This window comes from Amblyomma mixtum, chromosome 5 (genome assembly GCF_055824585.1).
Source record: "Amblyomma mixtum isolate Tamu chromosome 5, ASM5582458v1, whole genome shotgun sequence".
Lineage (NCBI taxonomy): Eukaryota > Metazoa > Arthropoda > Arachnida > Ixodida > Ixodidae > Amblyomma > Amblyomma mixtum.
This window is the reverse complement of record NC_143016.1, coordinates 52,591,855-52,614,730: the sequence shown is the minus strand read 5'-3', so window position 1 is coordinate 52,614,730 and position 22,876 is coordinate 52,591,855. Positions and strand designations below refer to the sequence as shown.

Sequence of the window (22,876 nt, the reverse complement as noted above, 5' to 3'; positions counted from 1 at the left end):
GTGTAAACAAAGGAGCCGTACCACTCCCAAAAACAATTTCTTTGTTGACCGAAGCCAGTGACCAGTCAACTTTATCAGCAATAATTTTTGATCAAATGTTATTCCGTCAAACCACCGACCTCTTTATTTTGTAATTATGACTCGCACACTAAACGAAATTTCTTCCTCAAAAATCTCTGAAAATTTGGAGAGGTGCGTTCATTGCGCAGTAGGTAAAATATTCAGAAAAAAAAAATTGAAGCGATAAAAACGGAGTAATAAGTAGGCTGGTGTCATAAAGTCTTCATCTGGTACGACTACCCTTCGAAAGAAACAAAAACGCACCTTTCGGGTTTTTGTGCACGAGAAAGTAGTGAACAGCTTTTATCATTAACCCGCACGTATAACACGCATAGCGAAGCACAGTTCTGCCCTTGAGAGCACAACAGCAGTTTACCCAAGCAACCACCGCGATGGCCCAGTTATTATGGTGCTCGGCTGCTGACCCTAAAGACACGGGCTCAAATTTCGGTGGAGGCGAAATGCTAGAGGCACATGTACTATGCGATGTCAGTGCGCGTTAAAGAACCCCCAAGTGCCGAAATTATTGGGAGCCTTCTCCTACGGCGTCCCTCATAGCCTGAGTCGCTTTTAGACGTTAAGACCTATTAAACAAAGCAAACCTGTTCAGCTTAGCATAACTCATAACATTCGACGCGAAACTCAAACTCAAGTTGATACAACGCTTTATATGGCAGATCGAACCTTTTCTGACCAGACGTGGCTACTGCTGGTTCTCGGAATCCTCACATAACATTTTTATTGGCTGTTCGTCCTCTAGGGCGAGATATACTTGTCTTGACATTCGTCAGATGACGCTTTGTTATTGAGTACTTATTCAGGCATTGAAAAGAGTGCGCCTGATAGCATTCATTGTCGCTATCAGCAGACTGTGCGCCAAAAGAAAGGGGTATGCCCATTATGCGCGGGAAAAAGAATTGTGCTTTTCGACGTCCAAAGTAGGAATGCGTTCATTATGCGAGTAAATACGGTATATACTCAGTTGAACGCCCTTTCTACTGTGGATACATGATGAGCCGAACTGAGTGAAAAGTACACAGTGTGGAGTCTCCATACATTGCCTACCGTGTGGAAGACAGTTTCAACACGATTTGGAATGCTCAAACCAAGCTGCATGAAACGCTGCTTCAAGTTTCCGTTCGGCTCGTAACGCGACCTCCTCTCCTTATTGGAATGCAGAGCCAGCGTTCCTACTTTGACGACAAGTGCCAGTGCAAGTGCGCGTATTGCCCCGCCGGCCAGCGCCTGTGTCGGACCAGCAACGAGTGCATCGACGAATTCAAGTGGTGCAATGGAGTCAAGGACTGCCCGGACGACGAGCAAGGCTGTGAGTCACGTACGCGCCTCAGTGATTTGCGGTCTCCAGTGATTCACGTGTGCAGTCGAGTAAAGATACTGTCGACTTAACTATATTGTCGTTCGTTCAGACGAGATAGTAGTGTTTATCATCGAAAGAAATCCTGCAACAAAGCAAAAATGGAACTTGGAAGTCTGGAGGCGTGATTATAGGGCGTTTGCATTATTTGTGCAATCGTACTTTCATCTGCGGTTCTATAAAACCCTGTGGTAAACAGTGTTCACATGTGCCCCTGAGCGCGGTAGAGTGGGGCCCACATACTAATCCAGGATTCTGCTCGTACTCAGGCGTCTCTTGAAATTTCGGGTTAACTCGACACATTTATATGCCTGAGAAAAAAATGTGTGCCACGTTAAGGATTTAAGGATGTTTGAGTGTGTAGTTCCGATAAGTACGACAACAATTATGGCGGGATACGAAACGAATGTGATAGCGTTGGTCATTTATCGGAACCATGGTTGATATTCATTGAGAAGATAATATGAGAGAGCTGACAGGAGTTTAAAGTAGGAGTACAGTTTCTGAAAATGCGGCAATAGTGAGAACGGCTGAAGATTTCTGCTGGCTTTCTCCCGTGCAGGCAAAAGCTGCAGCTGGGTGCTCGCAAGTAGCATTTCGGAAGTAATTAAGAAGGGAACATATTAATTGATTGGAACAAAGATAATCCATACAAAATGTATACGCAGTCATAAAAGTGTGTAATTAAGCTGTTTGGACTGGCCCGAAGCCATATTGGTAAGGGCCCATTGTCATGCACTAGGTTCACGTGTGCTAGACGTCGGGCCTCTCCGCGCACAGTGACTAGCTTTTCGCCATCGCCATACCTGCGGTTTGATCGGTTGAAGATTTCGAACCGACAGCACTCGGTTGCCGTCCTTTCAGAGTCGAATCTTGCGTACGAAAGCATGTGGACAGTTGCTCTATACTACTAAAAAACGTAGTTTGATTGAGCGCCTGTTCTTCAACGCTTTCAGGCGACGAAGAGCGCCCTCCAGCCATTTCGCCGTGTCCAGAACCGACCAAGCCTGAATGTCCTGATGGACAGGAGGCTAAGCTGATGAAAGACCTTCGGTGCCCGGAGTACAAATGCGGTAAGCATCCGTTGACGCTTAATTAAGGGGGAAAAATTTAAGCGGTTTTGACGTAATGGGACGCATATACTAGCGTCCGATTACGTCAGCTGTGAAGAGGATCATCTTATGTAAAGCGATTACAGGAATTACGTGTAAGGGAGTCATGCTGATGCGTAAATAGTTGAATGAATAAAATGGCCCCCTGAAATTTAATGTGTCACATAGCAGAATATTGTGAGCAAGATGTCACATGGGTGACGCATAGGTCATGTGACAGGTGATGACGTCACCAGTAATGATCGCGTGATGATGACGTCACTTCGCGCAAACTACGCCATCTCCGCACAACAAGCATTCAACAGCTGACGCTGTACAAAAAACATCAAAGCGCTGAAATGTAATACAAGTCAATTGCCCTTGCTGGTGTCATCGTATCTCTTGGTATTTTTGCGCAGTTCCTTTCAATGGCGACGGGGACGTCTGCAGGCTGCTCTCCAATGGTAAGCGTGCGTCGAGAATAATGCTTGAAGGAATTTAACTGCCTGTATCCAGTGCATCTCCTCAACTCTGTCCTTATTCGTGTTTGATTGCAGCTGCGGTGTGCATAGTGGAAGGCCGATCTGTCAAGACTTTCGACGGCCAGCGATTCACGCACGACGTCTGCGACCACATCCTGTTCCAAGACAAGGTGGCGAAACAGTTTTCTGTCACAGGTACGTTGACTGGCTTTCTTTCCGGTAAACGGTGAATGGCGTATTGAAATCAACGACATACGTAACTCTAAAGCGAACACAGCAAGAGTTAGCGTTTACCATACCAATAAGTGGAAACAAATGCACCCTACACTCAAACACGAAGACGCCTATATGAGAATTTTTAACAAAGGGAGTAGCCCGCATTTTAATGCGCTCAGTTTTTTTAAAAGGAAGTGTACTAGAGGACAGCTTATTCACTTTTTACTCCTTCCCGTTTAGAGTGTATATTAGTATGGAACTATTACTCGCCATTTGAAGACAGCAGCACTGTTCAGGTCACAGACTTTGAATTAATAAGTATTTCGAACTCAACAATACCAGCAGCGGATAATGCAGCTAATACATTTATTCAATAAAAGATTAAGTAAGCCCGTTTTGAGAAAGAGGCGGGGGGGGGGGGGGGGTTAAGGGTTGAGAAGTAGGATCACTGATGGCTTGTGCCTGATCAGTTCTCCGTGCACCTGGCATGCATGAAGGTATCAGAAGGTCTAGACGTTTATTATTCTGCGTTGTAACCAGGGAAGACGTGTGTCGTCTTGCAACGAGCACACTTTACTCCCAGCTTCCAGTGCAGTTTTTCAGTTTATGTATGCGCGTGCGTTGCCTGCGTTGGGCGTAATCTGTGCGTTCGAGTTGCAGCAACGGTTGTTGCGGCCTCTATTGCAGAACGGATGAGTAACTTCATCGGGGCGTCGTGTTCTTTGTACTCTGAGTGCGCACACGTGCTTACTCACCCTTGTTATGCAAATAAACTCTGTGCTCGCTGACGTAAGCAAGAAAGTGCGAGGGAGGTTCGTGAGGAAAAGATAAAAAGAAAGACAAGTGGATACATTCTCAATTTCAAGAGCAAAGGAATCTGCTTGAATTTTTTTTTTCTGGCTACAGCACATTCCTTGGATACATTTGGAGGCGTGCTCTCGGAGAGTAAAACAAAGGCTACGGTGGCGTGCAAAATAATGAGGCTATCTTCGTACATCGCTGACTCGGCATACATCCAAGCGATAAGGCATTGAAACATCACAGAAACCTCTGACATTACACGATGCGAGAATATTTATCTACGTTGTACAATTATAGGCGCTAAAAGCAAAAAGCACGCGCTGACGTGGCCGCCGGAGAAGTAACGTTTTAGAAAGCTTTGGACTTTCTAAAGGACAGTAACGAAATTTTGCACAGTTTTTGTGCCTCAGAAATTTTTTTATGTTGCAGAAAAAAATTGGGTGGGGCACTTAAACTCCGCTGTAAGGGTATGGCACGATAGCGTTAATGGAATAATGCCTATGTATCCGGAGTTGGTCATTCTCGACTTTACATTCATAGACCCCTGGAATTTCTCGTACCATTCCTGGCGCAGTGGTGCAGCGGTTAAGCGATGTGCCACTGCCCTGCGATGGCAGGTACTGCCACTGGTGGGGCTTATGATACCGAGGTTGCTATATCCGAGCAACCTCTCGCGACAGTTCATTAATTTTAATTGCTACCTGCCACGGTGGTCAGTATTCTCACAATCCTGTGGGCAAGTTGGGATGACGCCACAAGGTCACGTGACCTAGCTGACCACCAAGGTTGCTCTCAGCGGATTTTTCGCTCACAACGCAGACGACAACGACGCCGGATTTTCTCCAGAATGAAAGCTTTAACGCCGTCGCGTTAAAAATTATGCAGCAGAAACTTCGAAATTAGCCTACTCAGGGTGACGGGAATAATCACTAAAATGATGTAATTTTTCGCTAACACAGTAAGCGTTCCTAACATTACAAATCAACCCTCTATAAAAGCTAGAAAACTTCACTGTGGTGACTTGGATTTGTTTTAAGAGTGTGAGGTGGGATGTGAGGGTTATGGTGGTGGTGTGAAAGCGCAGGCGAGATTGGCCTGTAGGCAACTGCTCCGCACGGGGTATCGTATCACGCACTCATCCTACAAAAATATGCCCTGTAACCTAATACATTGCCCGGGATGCCATTACAACGAAGTGCCATTGCCTCCTTCCTCGTTTCAGCCCACCGGCGCTGTTCGAAACGCGGCGACATTGGCGTGTGCGAGACGTGGGTTTCGGTCATGTGCAATTCGACCTTTGTCAAGTTGGGCCCCACGCTGTCCGACGTGATCGTGGACGGCACACCTGTGGCGGTGCGAAACCTGGGAGCCATCAGCCGGCGGCTGGGAGACGTGCACCTGTCCCGAAACGGTCAGCGGCTCGTGTTTACCTCGGTGCGGCACAACTTCGAGGTCGCCTTCGACGAGCGCCGAGCCATCCAGATCTCGGTGAGTCGCCATTCGTAATGACGGGACAACGTCGCCACTTGAGGAGGGAAAGTTATCTCTTTGAATCACATAATCTGCTCGAGACCTCAAGGGGCTGAGTAGTATCAGGGGTGCGGGAATAGTCATGCATAGGTACTACAGACATTCGTCTTTTATTTGCGTGACAGTAGGAAATGGGGTTGAAGTCGGTTGCGCCCAGTTGCGCTCAATGACGGGCTCGTGATCATGGCGTTTGGCAGCTACTTTTACCGCTCTCTAGAGTGCGGGAAAAGAGGAAGAACGAAAAATTTATTCTGGAAGAACCGCTAGACCCAATAATCCTTTCTGGACCTGTTCCCATCAACGCACAAGTCTGAAACACTTGATTGATTTGCGGGCGCAGGTATAGCGAAGTGGAAGAACACTTGGGGTGATCCAATAGTAGAACATTCTTGTACATGTGCATCTTAAATATAATCAGGCACTGCATGCATCGTTCTCTTTGTAGTTATTTGGGCAACGAAATCAAACGAATCAGTGTGACTGCGAATAATTGCTGTCCCGTCCTTTCGCACGGCCGCTAGGTGTCCGACTGCCTGTCGTCCAAGACGAGCGGTCTGTGCGGTCTGTACGACTCGGACGCCAAGAACGAGTTCCGTACTCCCGAAGACCGCCTTGTGAGCGACGTCCAGGTCTTCGCCAACAGCTGGGCCACCCCGGACGCGGCGGGCTCCGACTGTGCGCTGCCGACCTGCCCCAAGCAGACCCGCGAGAAAGCCGAGCGCTGGTGCCAGAGGATCACGTGAGTGACGCCGTTGCTCACGGTCCTGCTTGTTCGACGCACGTGCTTGCAGCAGCTAGGTGCCAATGTGGCTTTTGTTAGAGCACGTTGCACAATACTGAAGCCGGTTGGGGCGATGGAAAGCTCTCTTGAGGGTCTCTTGGGGTAAGTGCCGCCGACCCTCTGCTTGTCCGCTTGTGGGCCGCTGCAAGGCTATCCTCCGTACGCAACCCCACTCGATACATGCACGGTTGTGTACACGTCACGAGAGAGGAGAGAGAACAGCGCGTGGGTGAAGAATGGGAAAGCGGGGCAGGACCGGAGGCTGAGACTGGCCTCAGAGAGATGCCAGCGCCTACCATGCGTTACTGCTACGTTGCATGCTGTGTATTACTGAGTGTGCTGCGCATTGGTGGTTTAGGTCTTGTGTAAACGCACGGTTACATTTGTAGGAGAAAGAGAATACACAAAAACTGCTGTTGTGCCTGATAGCAACAACTGCACAACATCCTGTAGCGCGCGGACACAGGGGCTCCATCTCGCTCTTTAGGAGATTAGTTAGACGAACTTTCCTTCTTCTTATCATATTCTCCTATAAAGTAATGAACGCACTAAAAAAAGAGCTTTGAACGATACGACAGGAATTATAGTTACTGTATGCGACGTGAGCCTTCCCTTTTTCACCAGGCCCGCAGATGCATGCTGCCTAGGCTAAGCAGTTTTTTTGAAACCAGGTCAGCAGCTACAGTTCTGTGGGCGTACAGTGACCGAAAGGCGTAGTTGGATAGATATTCCTCGAGAAAAAATAAATGCGCCCAATTTCTCCATGGTCTTCAACCACCGCGCGGAGGGTGGCAGCAGACGCGCTTGAGGATGGTTTTCGGTGTTTCCTCTAAGCGGACTGCCCACGACACTCATTGTCTTTTCATGCAAGCGAGTAGCGCTATGCCTTCGGACACCGTTACCTCGGAGCCGTGTATATAGATGCATATGGACGGTTTTCCGTTTCAAAGGTTCGCAGTAACCTTCGAAGGACTTGTCAAGCATGGCCGTATAACAGTCGGAAATGTAGACGCACAGCCCTATGAGGAAACTGCTTTTTTACTGCCACCACACCTTTGTCGCCAAGGCAGAGGACGTTTTATGACTATGTTATTTCTGACGCGTGCGTTATGAGCCCTCCCGTTTGCAAGCCCTCGCTTCTAAGCGGCGTTCTGGAGCTTTGACCTTTCCAGCCAGCGGCTGCTCGCGTGTTTGTCGACGTGATCTTATCGATAAAACATGCTTATTTTTTCGCTAAGAGCAAAGTATGGTTTATGACTAGAGACATTGTCAAGACAGCCATAATTCATTCGAGGTACATTTGTTATCGTGCGATGCGAGAGCGTACTAACTCGTCCATCATTTTGGCAAACCTCGCGAGGTAAATACCATAGCACGGGACAATAGTTCGGTTAAGTTTACCATTATTTTCAACATTTCACAATATTGAGAGACTGCCTGAGCAAAAAATTAAGTTGTAATTTCCACTTATTCCTAACTTCTTGCTTGTGAGCAGATAATGATGCTACTGAGAGAGTGAAACGGCTATCAAGACCCTCTAGTACGTTACAACGAAACTGCTAACGTCACAGAAAAATCGTATATTGACACACAGTCGAATATTCACTAATATTCGACTGGAACGGGTATGAGCACCTTCAAAGTGGCGAATTAAGAGAGCATGATCTGGTAAGGCGTGTGTGTGTGCCACACATTATTTCCTTGTTTCGTAGCAATGTAAGGCCCGTAATCAATGTACTTCCAGAGGAAACTATTTGTGACGCGGTGGGTACGCCGCGCGGCAGCATATCTATTGATATAACCTGTATGAGCTTATTTAAGCAGCCAGATCACCCGGCTGCTTCGACTTGGGTGACACTGCGCCACCACGAAAGAGCTTTAAACATCAGTTCCCGGTTTAACAGTACTGTGGCATTCAAAGCGTCTTTCGAAGGTGCCTTGAAACGAGAGCTATTCTTCCACTTGTGATAACGGGACAGACTGATTCCATGGCACGGAATGACAACCGTAGCCAATGTACGGAAACGTTATTTGCGACTGTAGGCCTAACCCCGGCTATGCGGCAGGAAAATAGGCATTGCCTAACTCACTGCTCAACCCATAACTTGGACTCACAGGCTTATGATGGCGGGCGTGACACTGACACGCGCGTATCACGTGTGAGCGATATACCTCAGTTAGTTATTTATTAATTAGTTGCTTGCTTCCTTTTATTAATTTATTTGTTCTTTCTCGCTTTCCCAGAGCATGGTGGCTCAGGACAATTCCTGTGATCGCTTTTCTACCGCATTACGTTTCCGAGCGCCTGTCAGTATGCTCAATATGCTGCGGTTATGTGTTCATGTAACCTAATTTAACTGATTGCGTAACTTGCATGCCTCCTTGATTTCACCCCAGGTCTCCTCCGCTGTCGCTCTGCTTCGAAAACAAGGCCCTGCTGGAGACATCGATCAACAGCTGCGCAGACGTGGTGTGCGACTGCTTGGCTTCTCACGGCGGTGACGACAAGAAGTGCATGTGCAGCGCCATCGAAGGATTCGCGTCCAAATGCAAGACTTCCGTGCGAAGCCAGATCGCTTCCGAGTGGAGGCTGTCGCTGGGATGCGGTAAGGCGCTGGTCAATCTCGGGGGCATCTCTACTGCTATAATTATCCCTGACAAGCGTAGCATGAAAAAAAAAATGTGGGCCTAACATAGAATCTTAGTGCCACTATAAGCCGTGAAATTCTTGGAGTCCCTTGAAATCCGAATTCATTGCGCGTTCTTCGCACGAGCTAGAAAATCACCTTCGAAATAACTGGCGTAACCGGAGCTGAAAGGCTTTGAGGTAATTAAATAATATTTTTCTGTTCTGACCAGTATTCGGCTTGAAGATGAGTCCGAAGGTAGGAAAGAAGGGAAAAGATTACGCGTTTTTTTTTTTCTTCGCGTCCATGTGGACATGCTTTTAAATTTCAATTCGGAAAGCTGTCGTTCGTGACTATGCGGAAAATGCGTCTTTTATAGAGTTCTGAGACCCTATTCCGTAAGGTGCTTATGTTCCATTATCCATTTCGTGCCCATTCGGTCCTCTGTCAGTGGTCGCTCAGATATACCCGCGGCTTTGAAGCCTTTGTGGCAAACGGCCCGGCCATTGGGTGGTTGGTGACTGGACTTCATCATTGGCTCCGATATGGCAGCCAGTGATCAGGTCCGGTCACCTGCTGTTGACAAAGCGTTGCGATGCACCTCACCATTGGCTGCATATATATGGTGAGGTCCGGTCGCCAACGACCCAATGGCGGGCCGCTTGCCACAGACGCTTAGAAGCCGCGGGTACATCTGAGTCACCACTGACAGAAGACCGAATGGACGCGAAAACGACAACAGAAGATGGACAGCTTATAGAATACGGGCCCTGGTCTCGAATGAGATTCGCCACGTTTATCCACATTCACAACATCCACACCCACAGCCTCCATAACAGTAGTGTAATCAAGACCAAAAATGGCATGCCCTCTATAAAAAAAAAAAGAAAATTACGTGGGCAAAAACGAGAGCTTATTACTGTTCCTTGATTACCAATTTGGTCCTGTGTTCGGCATCTGACGTTCGTGCTGACTGACTTGGCCTTGCTCTACAGCGCCCGAGTGTCCAGCCGGCATGGAGTGGCGCGAGTGCGGACCTCCGAGCGAGTGCGAGAGGACGTGCGACAACGTCCACCGGAGCAAGGCATCCGACGATTGTCCTGAGGAGTGTGTCCCCGGATGCTTCTGTCCGCTGGGAATGGTGCGCCGTGGAGACGCCTGCGTCCCCCCGCGCATGTGCCACGACTGTGAGTCACCTTTGTACTCCCCATTCTGCGTCCAGTTCCTCGTTGTCGTGGCCTCTAGCTTGGTCCTTTCTTGTCTCGCTTTTGTGGACTTCTAGACGTATTCCTTCTGCCTGATCATTGCCAAGGCGAGAAAGTATAATGTGTTTAGAGAAAACCCCTAAGCTAAAGTGCAGGTTTCGAAAGAAGGAGGAATAGCTTTCTTAGCTTAAATATGAAAGGCAGGCATTTTATACAAATTTCTACAAATGTTGTGCCTTCTCTGTTCAGCCTCGCAAAAATATGTCACGTATTGCGCTTTGGCTGGCAACGTGCGAACTGATAGCGACTATAAGCGTGTAACAGCTTCGATGCTTTTGAAGATCCTGCTGCATATATCTGTTCATTGTTCCCGTATCCACGCAGGCGTGTGTCGAGGCCACGGAGACCCCAACTACATCAGCTTCGACGGTCGTTCATTCGAGTTCCAGGGCAACTGCAGCTACGTCCTGGCTCAGCACATCTCGGGAGACAAGACGCTCGACTTCCAAGTTGTGGGCGTCAACGTGGAGTGCCCCGAAGAGCCGCGCACCACCTGCACCCAGGGCGTCACCATTAGCTACGGCGACAGTCATGTCAGGATCTCCAAGGGACAGAGGGTACGTGCACAGAGGCTGCTTTTAAATGGCGCATTGGATAACCTTCAATTTAATAGTTGGCATTTTGGGTGTGTGGAAGCGCCCGCATTTGTTCGTGGCAGCGCGATCGAAGCATGCGGTAGAGCGGCAATCTGGAAGCGGCAGGATAACGGCTACCCGCTCCCGCTCCTTCTGTCATCACTTTCTTGATGGCGCAAGTAGCTGTCTCTGTGGCAGCAAAATCCCTCCTCTTCCCCCCGAAAAATTTTAAATCATGGCGAGAAACCTTATTCAAAGGAGTTCCGCCATCTCCAATTCGGTCATGTCAATTTCAATTACACAATGGAACTTTAGGGGCTTTAAAGGCCGCACTAAGCGGGCCAATTTCCGCGTCTACCTTGAATCCTTCGAGCCCCTACCAGCCATGGTTGCCCTCCAGGAGACAGGCCTGGGCGCGACACTTTCAAATTACACGAGGTTCCAACAGCATCCCGCGTCTTGTATTATCTTTCACAAAGCCTACATTGCCAACTTGGTGGATCTCGACCTCCAGCTCGAGTATTCCTATGTAATGGTGACTCTCCTACCGCTCCGCCTCAGGGACCCGCCGTTGCATATACTCAACGTGTACTGCTCTCCCAAACTCAAGCGAGTGACTTTTGCGGAGCTCTTTAGCCTCGCGCTAAGAGTAGCGGGTCGCGACCCCTGCTGATTGTGGGCGACTTTAACGCTCCCATTGAGCTGTGGGGGTATCGCAAGGAGGAGTCACGCGGACGTAAGCCGGCGGAACTTGCGTCCACGTTGGGCCTCCCTCTCCACACGGACCTCGTCCAGCCAACACGGCTAGAAGACTCCGTGACACGGAATACGTGTCCGGGCTTATCCTGCACTCGCAACATACGACACGCAGACTGGCTCAACACCGAGGAGACCCTCGGTAGCGACCACTGCATCCTTAACACTACACTACGCACACGCACCCTCAAGCGTCCCAGAACACAAGCATGTATCCAAGATTGGACGAAATTTAGGCAAAATTTTCACTTACTTGATAATACACCCGATTTCAGAGCAAGGCTACCCAGCATTGTCCCAACAGCTGCTGACACACTTTTGCTCGCATGAAACTCAGATCCAGCTCTCAGAGGTGGTCACGGACGTGGATAACCACTTTCTACACCTCTGGGAAGCCCGTCGCAGCCTCGTCCGCCGTTGGCGACGGCAGAAACACAATAGAAAGCTTAAAGCTCGCATTACCGAGCTTGCCCAGAAAGCGGCAGAGTACGCGGCCCAACTCGCCGACTCCAACTGGGTGGATAGATGGACCACGGCCGCGCGACAAATGTCCAACCGCAACACGTGGCGTCTCTTTCGAGCCTTAATCGACCCAACCCAAACACGAACCGAAACACAAAAACATCTGCGGCGAGCCATGCACGCTTCCCCTGGCAACACAACTCAACTGGCACAGAAATTCGGGACCAGTATTTGTGTACAGCCCAGTGACCCCCGTGAATCAGGATACTCTTATGCAGGCAAAGAGAACACGGAGCTGGATCAACCTTTCCAGCTCCATGATCTGCGGGCCGCTCTCGCCAAAATGAAACAGGGCACTGCGTCAGAAAGGGATAAGGTCACCGTCAAGCTTTTGACGAACCTGCCTGTCTTGGCATACCAGTCCCTCCTCGACTACATCAATGCAGTTTGGAGCGGAGATATCCCCCTGCCAATCGACTGGAAAACGGCTCTGGTCACTTTTATTCCTAAAGCAGGCAAACGAATTGACACAGATAACATTCGCCCCATCTCTCTCAACTCCTGTGTGGGCAAACTAATGGAGACGATGGTGCGGGATCGGTTATCTGCATATCTTGAATACAAACATGTCTTTGCGAGCATCATGTTCGGATTCCGCCCACACAGATCCGCACAGGATGTACTCCTGCAACTCAATCGGTAAGTACTTGATCCCCTCGAACGCCCCCATAATGACCGGGTAGTACTCGCTTTGGATATTAAAGGGGCATTTGACAATGTAACACACGAGATCATACTCACTAACCTAAGCCAGACCGACTGTGGCCTCAACACATTCCGATACATATGCCAATTTTTAATGGATCGTCAATCCTACATCCGCATCCAAGATAGAGAGCGTCCTTACCTACTCGGCACGCGGGGAAACCCCCAAGGCGCGGTACTTTCCCTGCTGCTCTTCAATCTGGCTATTGTATCTATTGTATCTTTTTGTTGTATCTTTGTATTGCATCTTTAGTCTATTTCATAATCTTTCTCTATGCCCTGCTGCAGCCATTGTAACGGCACTTGGGGCCAGTCAAGCTGCCCCAGAGCAGCTTTTTCTCCTTGTATCCCCCCAACCATTGTATCTCCTTGTCTGTGTAAATAAGCTCAAGCTCAAACTCAAACTGATGCACCTGCCGGCCCAGCTCGGCGGTGTCGCCGGCGTGCAGCACGCCTTGTACGCCGATGACATCACCCTACGGGCCAGGCAGGGCAGCACAGGGGACATTGAAACCAGCCTGCAAACAGCGGCGACGCTAGTAGACCACTCTGCCGCTGCGGTCTCCAATGCTCCCCTCAAAAATCGGAATTTGTGCACCTCCGCCCCTCACAAAAGTGCACAACTAAAATCTCTCTTTCTCTTGAGAGTGGTCCCATAGGCGAAACTGACGAGATACGGGTACTCGGACTCTACAACCACAAACACAGACGGCCAGACACTACACTGGCCAAACTCCGTAAGGTGGGGGACCAGGTGGGCCGCATGGTCCGCCGGGTTTCCAACAAACGCGGGGGGTTACGATGTAAGGATGCCTTGCGGCTGGCAAACGCCTTTGTAACCAGTCGAATTCTCTATTCGACTTCTTATCTCCACCTACGGAAAGAAGAGGAGGATGCGCTTGAGGCCATCCTTCGCAAAATTATTAAGCGTGCCTTTGACCTCCCCATCACTACTTCAAACAGCCGGCTTATCGCCCTTGGGGTGGTGAATACTTTCCGGGAGCTCCGGGAGGCGCATCTTACAAACCAGTACACGCGCTTGTCGCTAACGGAGTGAGGTCGCCGGCTTCTTGCTCGACTCCGCCGCCGCGGTGGCTCAGTGGCTATGGTGCTCGGCTGCTGACCCGAAAGACGCGGGTTCGATCCCGGCCGCGGCGGTTGAATTTCTTTGGAGGAGAAATTCGAGGCCCGTGTACTGTACGATGTCAGTGCACGTTAAAGAACCCCAGGTGGTCGAAATTTCCGGAGCCCTCCACTACGGCGTCTCTCATAGCCTTAGCCGCTTTGGGACGTTAAACCCCATAAACCAACCAACCAATCTTGCTCGACTCCATATCCAACCCACCACTCCCGTGGAAGACAGGTTTCACATCCCGGAACTGTGGAGACGTGCTCTCCACGTGCGGCCTCTTCCAGCCAACATGTCATCCGAAGACCATAATAGTCGGCGCCTGGCACGAGCGGAAGCCCTAGCCCGACATTATGGCAACAAAACAGGTGTATACTACGAGGACGCCTCCGGTCCTCACCAAGGGGGATGGTACACGGTAGCGGTAGTTCACAACAGCAACACAGTTAACGGCCTCACCTTCAGAGCCCGCAGTGCAACACAAGCAGAAGAGGTCGCGATTGCTCTCGCGGCCTCACATTCCGATTCAAAATATATAATCACCGACTCGCGAGAGGCCTGTCGGAACGTCCAACAAGGCTGCACACCCTTCCCAGCCTATCGAATCTACCAAAATTGCATACTGGATACGGACCCCGCACACCACTACCTTATATGCGCCGCTGCTCATCAGGAGTTGGCACGAAACAAGGCAGCAGACGCAGCCGCCCGCGCGCTCTATCACCGGGCTGTTTTCTCCTCTCCACCCGATCAGGAACCCGATCCTAATCCGATCTATACCTTCAAAGATGTTACAACCTGCTATCAAGAGCGTCATTGCCTTTACCCTCGCCCATGCAAAGGCCTGAAGAAGGCGGAAGAGCGGCTCCTCCTCCTCCTTCTCACCAATACAGTGCTGTGCCCAGCAGCACTAAAATATTGTGATCCCTCCTTTAGCGGCAGCTGCCCGCACTGTAGTGCGGTGTCTTCTGACACCTATCACATGCTGTGGGCCTGCCCCTCCAACCCGGTTATTCCGCCCATCCCCAAGCCCAACCCGGGAGGACTGGGAGGCGACCCTGCTCGGCTGCCACGACTTACACGACCAACAAGCCTTAGTCGGGCGCGGTCGGGCGGCGGCCACCGCCACTGGGGTCCCATACTAGGGACCGCCACCTAGTGCTTATAAGGATCGGTCCCTTACGCGTTGATCCAAACATAGCTCCTGCCCTTTCGTAATAAATATTTTCACCATCACCAGCGACGCGTCGCTGCATTCTTCAGAGCAAAGCTGAAGTTGAAGAGCACTTGTCAAACAGATATAGCAGTTCAGATCAAGGCAGTAGAGAAATGAAGCCGAGACTCGCATACGGTTTCAGGTCCAATTCGACGGCGAGGAGCTTCAGGACCGAGACTTCCCGTGGAACCGGCAAGGGTTCAATATTTCTTGGGTACCGGGCCGCACCACAGTCGTCTACGTCCCCGCAATAAATCTGGTGGTGCGCTTCTTCGAACTCAACTACGGATTCAGCATTGAAGTGCCTTCCTTCACCTACTCCGGGAAGATGACCGGACTCTGCGGTGAGTTGTCAACGATGGGTCTGCGCTACGGTAATAGCGGTTGCTGTTATTGTTAGAATTGCTGCTAGAGGAAAAGAAGTGAATCGCGATGACCTTCAAATTTTGTTTAACAATAGGATTTGGAAAGGTTAAGCTTCCTAAGCAAAGCCGATAATTGCTTCAACCTAACACACAAGAAAATACATTGGTGGTTTAACTGCAGGCGGGATAAGCCTTACAGCGGTCTGTAGGCGATTGCTACTCCTGTGTCACTCATTGGAATGAAAGTGTCTCTACCACGGTCCCATCAAGCTGGAGTGTCTTTTAAAAACGTCAAGAGTATCTTTACAACTGCTCGCCGCCCAGTACCTCAGTACGTGAGCCCTCAGCATACGTTATGCGAGAGACGAGTCCAATTGGACGTTCATCCTCCTCGAAAAGTTCTTCATGTTGGCGATTCCCAATCGCAAGCGGTGTACAAGAATTTCAAGAGTTACGGTTAAATGCAATGGAACAGTAAACGTAAATTAGATATTTATGTGGTACAGATCGGAACTCTACAGCCTAATTTGAAGCCACACATTTCTATATCCTTCTGTAATTCTCTTTTTGAAAAACAAAACATGTCTTTCTTTGTAAAAGGCAACTGCTTTCGCAGAACTTTCCAGTTCATTGTGAATGGAAGTACATACATCAGTCGAATCTCGGTAAACCAAACTCGAAAGGGACCAAAATACTCTTAGAATAATGCGGAGCTGTACTTATGAAGAACCTGCTCGGGCACCCCTTCATGCACGGGACGTTGACGGGGACAAAGCGTTTGTTCGAATAGACCGGCAGTTTGAATGTTACATATAATAGAACGTCTACAATGAAAGAAAGGCTGCCTCGCCATATTGCTTGCGTAGGTAAGCACTGGACACACTCATATTTTTAATGCGAAAGCATTTCTAGGCTATGTCGGCGGGGTCGTGTCCCAAAACGCGTCCGCAGAACTTGTCCGCAGCAGTTGTGACGTTCTCAGAAGAGGTAGCATCCAACGAGTGGTTGAAATCGAAAGATGATGATGTGAGGATGCCGCGCAACAAAAACATAAGTGGATAGGATGGTTAGTTAACTAATTAGATCCAAAAATGTCGAAAAACGTTGAAATAGCGCGGACGGCGATATAGTGAGTAGAAAGGAAAACAACCAAGGGCGGCAAAATAGAGCGAAATTGGGCGAAAGAGTGAAAATTAATTTTGGAATGAATTGATATGCATTTGATGAGTGATAATTAATCGAACAAAAGTTTCATTGATATACATTAATTAGGTAATTAGTTATCAACAAAAACCATTGGACGGTTGAATAGGCTAGACGGGGATATAGTAAGTGGACGGGAAAGCAACCACGGCGCCAAATTCGGAGAACTAAAATGGTTGATTGAGATAAACGAAGGTATAATCAGAGTAAATAAATCGATATTTAATCCAAGCATAATATTTTTACGCTAATTCGATAATTAAATTTTGAAACAAAGAGAAAATGATAAAGGGAGGCAAAGAGAGGTGACGAATGCCAAGGAGGCGTCAGTGCTTCCGAATTATCCCAATGCGGGTCGCCGCAGTGATCTCTAATTTTTTTATGCCCGGCCCAAATCTTGTCGCTCCGTATCGCTCTGTCCATCAGGCGACTGCGACCTGGACGCCAGCAACGACCTGCAGCACCGCAGCGGCCACCAGACGACCGAGGTGCGCGACTTCGCCTACAGCTGGCTGGTGGACGGCACCCCGGAGATCTGCCAGGTGCTGCGCTCGTCGAGCCAGCGGCAGGTGCCGCCCGAGCTGTGCCGCTTCCAGGAGAACGCGTGCGAGCTGTACGTGGAGCCCGGCCCGTACCAGCACGCCTGCCTGAGCGACGCCAGCTACTCGCGCAACCTGAGCGCCTCGGTGTGCCGCTCCAAGCTGCAGTACGCCGAGCACTGCTGCGCCACCTCCGGGGTGTCCGTGCACCGCTGGCTGCAGGACTCCGGATGCGGTAGGCGTGCCGCTCTATAGGAGTCCCTTTCCAGTCACCTGCTGGCTAACCAGCGAATTCTAGTTGGAAGGGTGGCACTGCAGGAGAGCTGGCAATTCATGATAAAAATGTGCTTTGGCATGGTGACGCAATGCATAATAGAGAAGTGCGTATTAAGCATGAAATGTTTTAGCTCCCGTTGTCGGCAGTGTGGTGACGTCACGCCGAGACCGAGAGCCAACATTCGGGCACTGAATTCCACACATCCGGGAGCTGAAACGAGAGCATCCGGGCACCGTACGAGATTTAACGCGACTCTCTAAGAGAGTAGGTCGCTTAGAGCAAGAGGCAAGAGCTCCAAGGCGAGAAGGGCTTTGGGTGGAAAAACTGCTTCCGCGCCGTCCCGAAATATGGCGCCGCGGTCCCACACAAACGCATGCAAAATACCGGCCGCTGGGCCTTCAGCTCATGACGTTTCCCCCTTTGGCAGGCAGATGTATACACGATCACGGAGTATTCGAACGCGCTGTATATACATTCTTGTCAGGCCTGCGTCTCGTCGTGTCCGCGTACGCTTCTCCATTGTCCTACATTTCAATGCCGCCACCGTCACAGCTGCTTAAGCCAAGCAATGGAGCCTGACAGAAACCGGATACAGCTGCCAAGGTAGGGCGGAAGAGATTCCCCAGACACTCACAGGAAACGATTGCGTCCGCATGGACCAGTGCACAGTATGTGTGGTGTCATGTGGTGTGGTGTGTTGAACACTAGACCCATTTCAAGATTTTGACTAGTACCATCTACAACCAATGTGTTATGCCCGCAAACATTTCATGCTTACTCTACTCTTGGTTACGGGAGAGGCAGAGATTTTTTGTTGCCTGCTTTGTCTTTTATCGTCGTGTCAAAGCACTTCTTTAGAGCTGATGTCAACAATGATTCTCGAAAGCTCATTCGGGGTATGCTTGAGATCGGCCATTGACCATGGCTATGTAGGGAAAGGACAAAAGAGCAATGCCAGCAGGGCTCCTCGCATGTGGAAATCAAAAATGGTCCAGTTATAAAACCAAATGTAATACCCACGGCAAAAGGGGGCCTTAAAGTAATAAAGCTATGCTGAACTAAACTAAACTAAACTAAACTAAACTAAACTAAACCAAACTAAACTAAACTAAACTAAACTAAACTAAACTAAACTAAACTAAACTAAACTAAACTAAACTAACTGCGCAGACCGCTGCATTGAGAACGTCTGCGCGTTTTCACTTGAACAGTGTAAGTGTTCTGTGCAGCGCTCCTGAAGCTGTCTCAAGAACCCTTAGAAACAACTGGCTTATTCACGTAGAGCGTACGAGCTGCCGTCTCATCTATAGCAATTTCGGTGCTTTCATATCCATCAACCTGTCCCGAAGTGGAATTTTTTGTTTCGTCGAGGTCTTGCACGGAACTGCCCTTGCCTAGCAGCAGAACGAGTAAATAGCACTCCAGGCTGACGAATATTATGCAGAGGCTTGATCATGACAAGCCCATCGTTGAAAGTATGACAATGCCGAATGTTTTGACCCTTTGCTTTGTCGCGTCTTTCATGTCTCTGTATACTGGGTGCTTCAATGAACCCTTTCAAAAATTTTCAAAAATCGGCTTTATGGTGTAAAAGTATGGCTTTTGAGGCATAGTATTACCAGTGTTGCGGACACCAGAAAACCGGTGAACCGTCTTAAAGGGGCTGCGAAACACAGCTTAGGGGGATACCGGCTATACTTCAGGTGGGTTCTTTATGTCCCACAGATGCTGACTTAAAAAGAATTACAGGAATCGATGCACAGGAACGGGAGTTATTCAGTGAAGAAATTTGAAAATACAAGCAAACAAAACGCTGTCCTCAACTCGATTTTGGCGGGGCTTCCCACTCCTATTTCGCTCTCCCAATGACGGCACCTGGCGCAACCAATCAAAACAGCCAGCCAGAGCACGTCGCGGAAGTTTGTACTCCATGGTTGCCTGCTCTCTGTAACTCGTTCTTGCTGAGACTGGCAGCGTCGTTTCCATGCCAGAGCGCCCCTGGTGGTGTATTTTTATTTTACTTGCTTTGCAGGGCTTTCGTCTCAGACAAACAAGTTGTTTTTGTTGATCTAATATAAAACGCAGACAGGTGACAAAATATGTCTTTATTTATTCACACAATTTGCAGTATATTTACTGTTTGTCCGGTCATCAAGCTCGCGCCAGGTGATGTCATATCCGCCGCTAAAAACCCGCCACTGTGTGGCGACACCATCAGAGCCATGAAGTTGTTTTTGGGAGGACATTAAAATATTTAAAAACGGAATATACGCGGTATTACCGACGCTAATAGCACCATTATAACTCACTGTATGCAGTCAACAGGCAAAACAGTTAACTAAGATTGTGTTTCTGGGCCCCTTTAAGTAGTAAGCTGGTTAACTAATATTTAATACTTAACTTTTTAGCTAGTAGAGTTAAGCGCCTAGTTGTAATTAGAGATTTGTAGCCGGCCGTTAGTAATAGCCATATCAGTTTTTAGAATTTCTAAAAGGCGATTAACCATGGCGCTATGGCTCGACAAATTTTGGCTTTTTCGACTAGTTACATGCAATGGAGGGGTTGCTTTGCCTGTATGCTTTCGAAAGCGCGTGCATTTTCGAGAGATGCAGCCAAATTTTGTCGAGCCACAGCTGCCAAAGTGATCACATTTTCGAAATCCTAGAAACTGACATGGCTGTTACTAACGACCGGCTACAAATCTCTATTTGCAACCAGTTGTCTATCTGTGATAGTTAAAAAGTTAGTTATCAGAAGTTTGTTAACCAGCTTACTACTTATGACAATTTTCCGGCTTTCCGATGTCCGCCAACACTGGTAATGCTATGCCGCCAAAGCCATATTTTTACCCCAAAAAGCCCATTTTTTAAATTTTCTGAAAGTCTTCACTTAAACACCTGGTATCGTGCAAGCGGTTAGGAGCACTAAACGAAAGCACAACTGCCATTCAAATACAATACAATGTTTCGACAGGAAATGTTCCACTCATGCGAAAGCGCCTTTACTTTGCCCCTGTGTGTCTTTCCTTCATTTCCTATATTCTTCCGTTTTTACTCACTGACTTACTCCATTTTTATGCCCCAAATTTAGACTTCAGCTGCCCAGAGAACATGGAGCTGCGTTGCGACACTGGCTGCCCGAAAACGTGCGCCAACTACAAGGACCCGGAGAGCGCGTGCCCTGTGATGCCCACTTACTCGTGCTTCTGTAAACGAGGCTACGTACTCAAGAACGGCGAATGCGTCGAGACGAAGCACTGCGGTAAGCAAGGGATGTCGCAAGTATACGCTGCGCGTCACTTTTCGGAGGTCATTTCGTGCACCACGTGGCCAAATCGGACAAGATTGCATTAACGTCATTCAAAATGTCACAGCATTAGAGGCGTAGGTTGAAGAAAAATCTAGTGGAATGTTTTAGCGTGGGCAGCGCAATTCAAGTAACAGCTGTAGCCACAGCGACATTGACTAAGACCATTCGTTGAAAAAAGGATTTAGAGGAACCCGCGTTCTCAACGACAAGGTTCACAGCGTGAACAGCCCTATCCAATGCACGATCAACGTATTCGGCAGAAGAATAAATTATTGCAGTATTGTCCTTTTTTTTCTATGCGGAAGGGAAACGCTGATTTATATGTGGCATAAAATATAGTGAACTAAAGATCTTGTTAAGTCCAGGAGTGGCGCAGAAGATCATTTGAATGATTGAAGATACAAAGATTCTATATGGTGCTTTGGGATGATGTTCTTCGCATATTCGAGTTTTAAGCGCTATATCCTAAAGAAAGGCGGAATTATATGCAAAGCTAGGAAATCATGATAAAACTCTTCGTTAGACGTTAATTCTAACACAGGGAACAGAAGAAGTCGACTTTCTTTGCAAGCATGACAAGTTGCTTTTATGGAATCTGGGAGTGAATTCATTGCGCGCTGCCGTTATACAGGGTGTTTCACCTAAGACTTTCTGCAATTTTTAAAAATAAGCTATTGGAATTAGATGCGCGCTTTTTCTGGCATAGCATTGTCAGTGGTGTAGTACATCATAATTCAACTAAGACGTGCTAACTAGCAGGCTTGTTAACCAATATTGAATAGTTAACTTTTAAACTATTACCGTTGGGCTCCATAATTATTGAGAGGCATGCAGCCCACCGTAAGTAACGTCCATATCCGTTTTTAGAATTTCGAGAACGCGATTATCCTCGGCGCTGTGGCCCAACAAATTTCGCCTACATCGCGCCAAAATACACGCGGTTTGAGAAGCTTGCAGGCAAAGCAACCTCTCCAGTGAACCTAACTCGTCGAAATAGCCAAAATTTGTTGGGCCACAGCGCCGAGGATAATCGCGTTCTCGAAATTCTAAAAACGGATATGGACATCACTTACGGTGGGCTACATGCCTCTCAATAATTAAGAAGCTCAACGGTAATAGTTTAAAAGTTAACTATTAAATATTAGTTAACAAGCCTGCTAGTTAGCACGTCTTAGCTGCATTATGATGTACTACACCACTGACAATGCTATGCCAGAAAAAGCGCGCATCTAATTCTAATAGCTTATTTTTAAAAATTGCAGAAAGTCTTAGGTGAAACACCCTGTATACGACTGCAATAATTATGTTCTATCGTCTAAGAAACCTTACAACTATCCGTACAAGCTGAAGCCATGGACTATAGACAAAATATTCATTACGGTGTTATTTCGCAGCATCAAATTTATTTCATTATCATCATCAGCATTTTCTTTTGTGAAACCAATACATCAAAACTTGATGAGACCCATAGCCAGCTCGGCTAGTGAAAGGTCCAAATACAGGATATTCACAAAAGAAATGGCAGACATTCAAGCTACATGTACAAAAAGACATGAGATACTACAATTGCAGCATTGCAAATATGTAAAGCGCATACATTTTCTGAAGAACAAACATATTCTGAAATGTACAAAACCAAACACAAACGTATTTAGTCCCACAGCTCTGGACAGAGAAGAAAAATGTTTTCGAATAAGGCCGAAAACTTATGTTTGAGTTTGATGTCATCGGGAATCTCATTCCATATCTGAACACCATTGTACTCTAATAGCCTTTGACCGTAAGCGTTGTGACAAGGCGGTAGGTTAAATCTATTATTAGTGGCGGCTCTTGTTTGTCTCAACGGAGATCTAAGCAGTGTAAGAAGAAATGGATCATTAGTTCTTTTTACTGAGTATATTATTTTAACTATCTTTAGTTTCTATGCAGATGATACCGGTAATATTCGCAGTTATTGAAATAGTGGTAGGCAAGGGTCGGTTGCCTTCGCGAAAGTTACGGTACGAACAGCACGTTTCTGCAAGCAAGCGTAAAATTTATTCTAAATACGTT

At 48.0% G+C, this 22,876-nt stretch overlaps 1 protein-coding gene across 2 annotated transcripts in view; it reads left to right on the top strand.

Moving 5' to 3' along the window:
• Window positions 1–22,876, top strand: part of LOC149342164 (hemocytin-like) — an 87,540-nt gene that overhangs the window by 51,583 nt on the left and 13,081 nt on the right. For both annotated transcript variants that reach the window (XM_089544424.1, XM_089544423.1), the window contains 12 exons: window positions 1,240–1,387; window positions 2,392–2,508; window positions 2,946–2,990; window positions 3,084–3,203; window positions 5,248–5,513; window positions 6,077–6,294; window positions 8,734–8,942; window positions 9,959–10,150; window positions 10,553–10,785; window positions 15,274–15,475; window positions 17,126–17,473; window positions 20,606–20,776. In XM_089544424.1, the coding sequence (XP_089400550.1) occupies window positions 1,240–1,387; window positions 2,392–2,508; window positions 2,946–2,990; window positions 3,084–3,203; window positions 5,248–5,513; window positions 6,077–6,294; window positions 8,734–8,942; window positions 9,959–10,150; window positions 10,553–10,785; window positions 15,274–15,475; window positions 17,126–17,473; window positions 20,606–20,776 (2,269 nt within the window). The remainder of the gene's footprint in view (window positions 1–1,239; window positions 1,388–2,391; window positions 2,509–2,945; window positions 2,991–3,083; window positions 3,204–5,247; window positions 5,514–6,076; window positions 6,295–8,733; window positions 8,943–9,958; window positions 10,151–10,552; window positions 10,786–15,273; window positions 15,476–17,125; window positions 17,474–20,605; window positions 20,777–22,876) is intronic.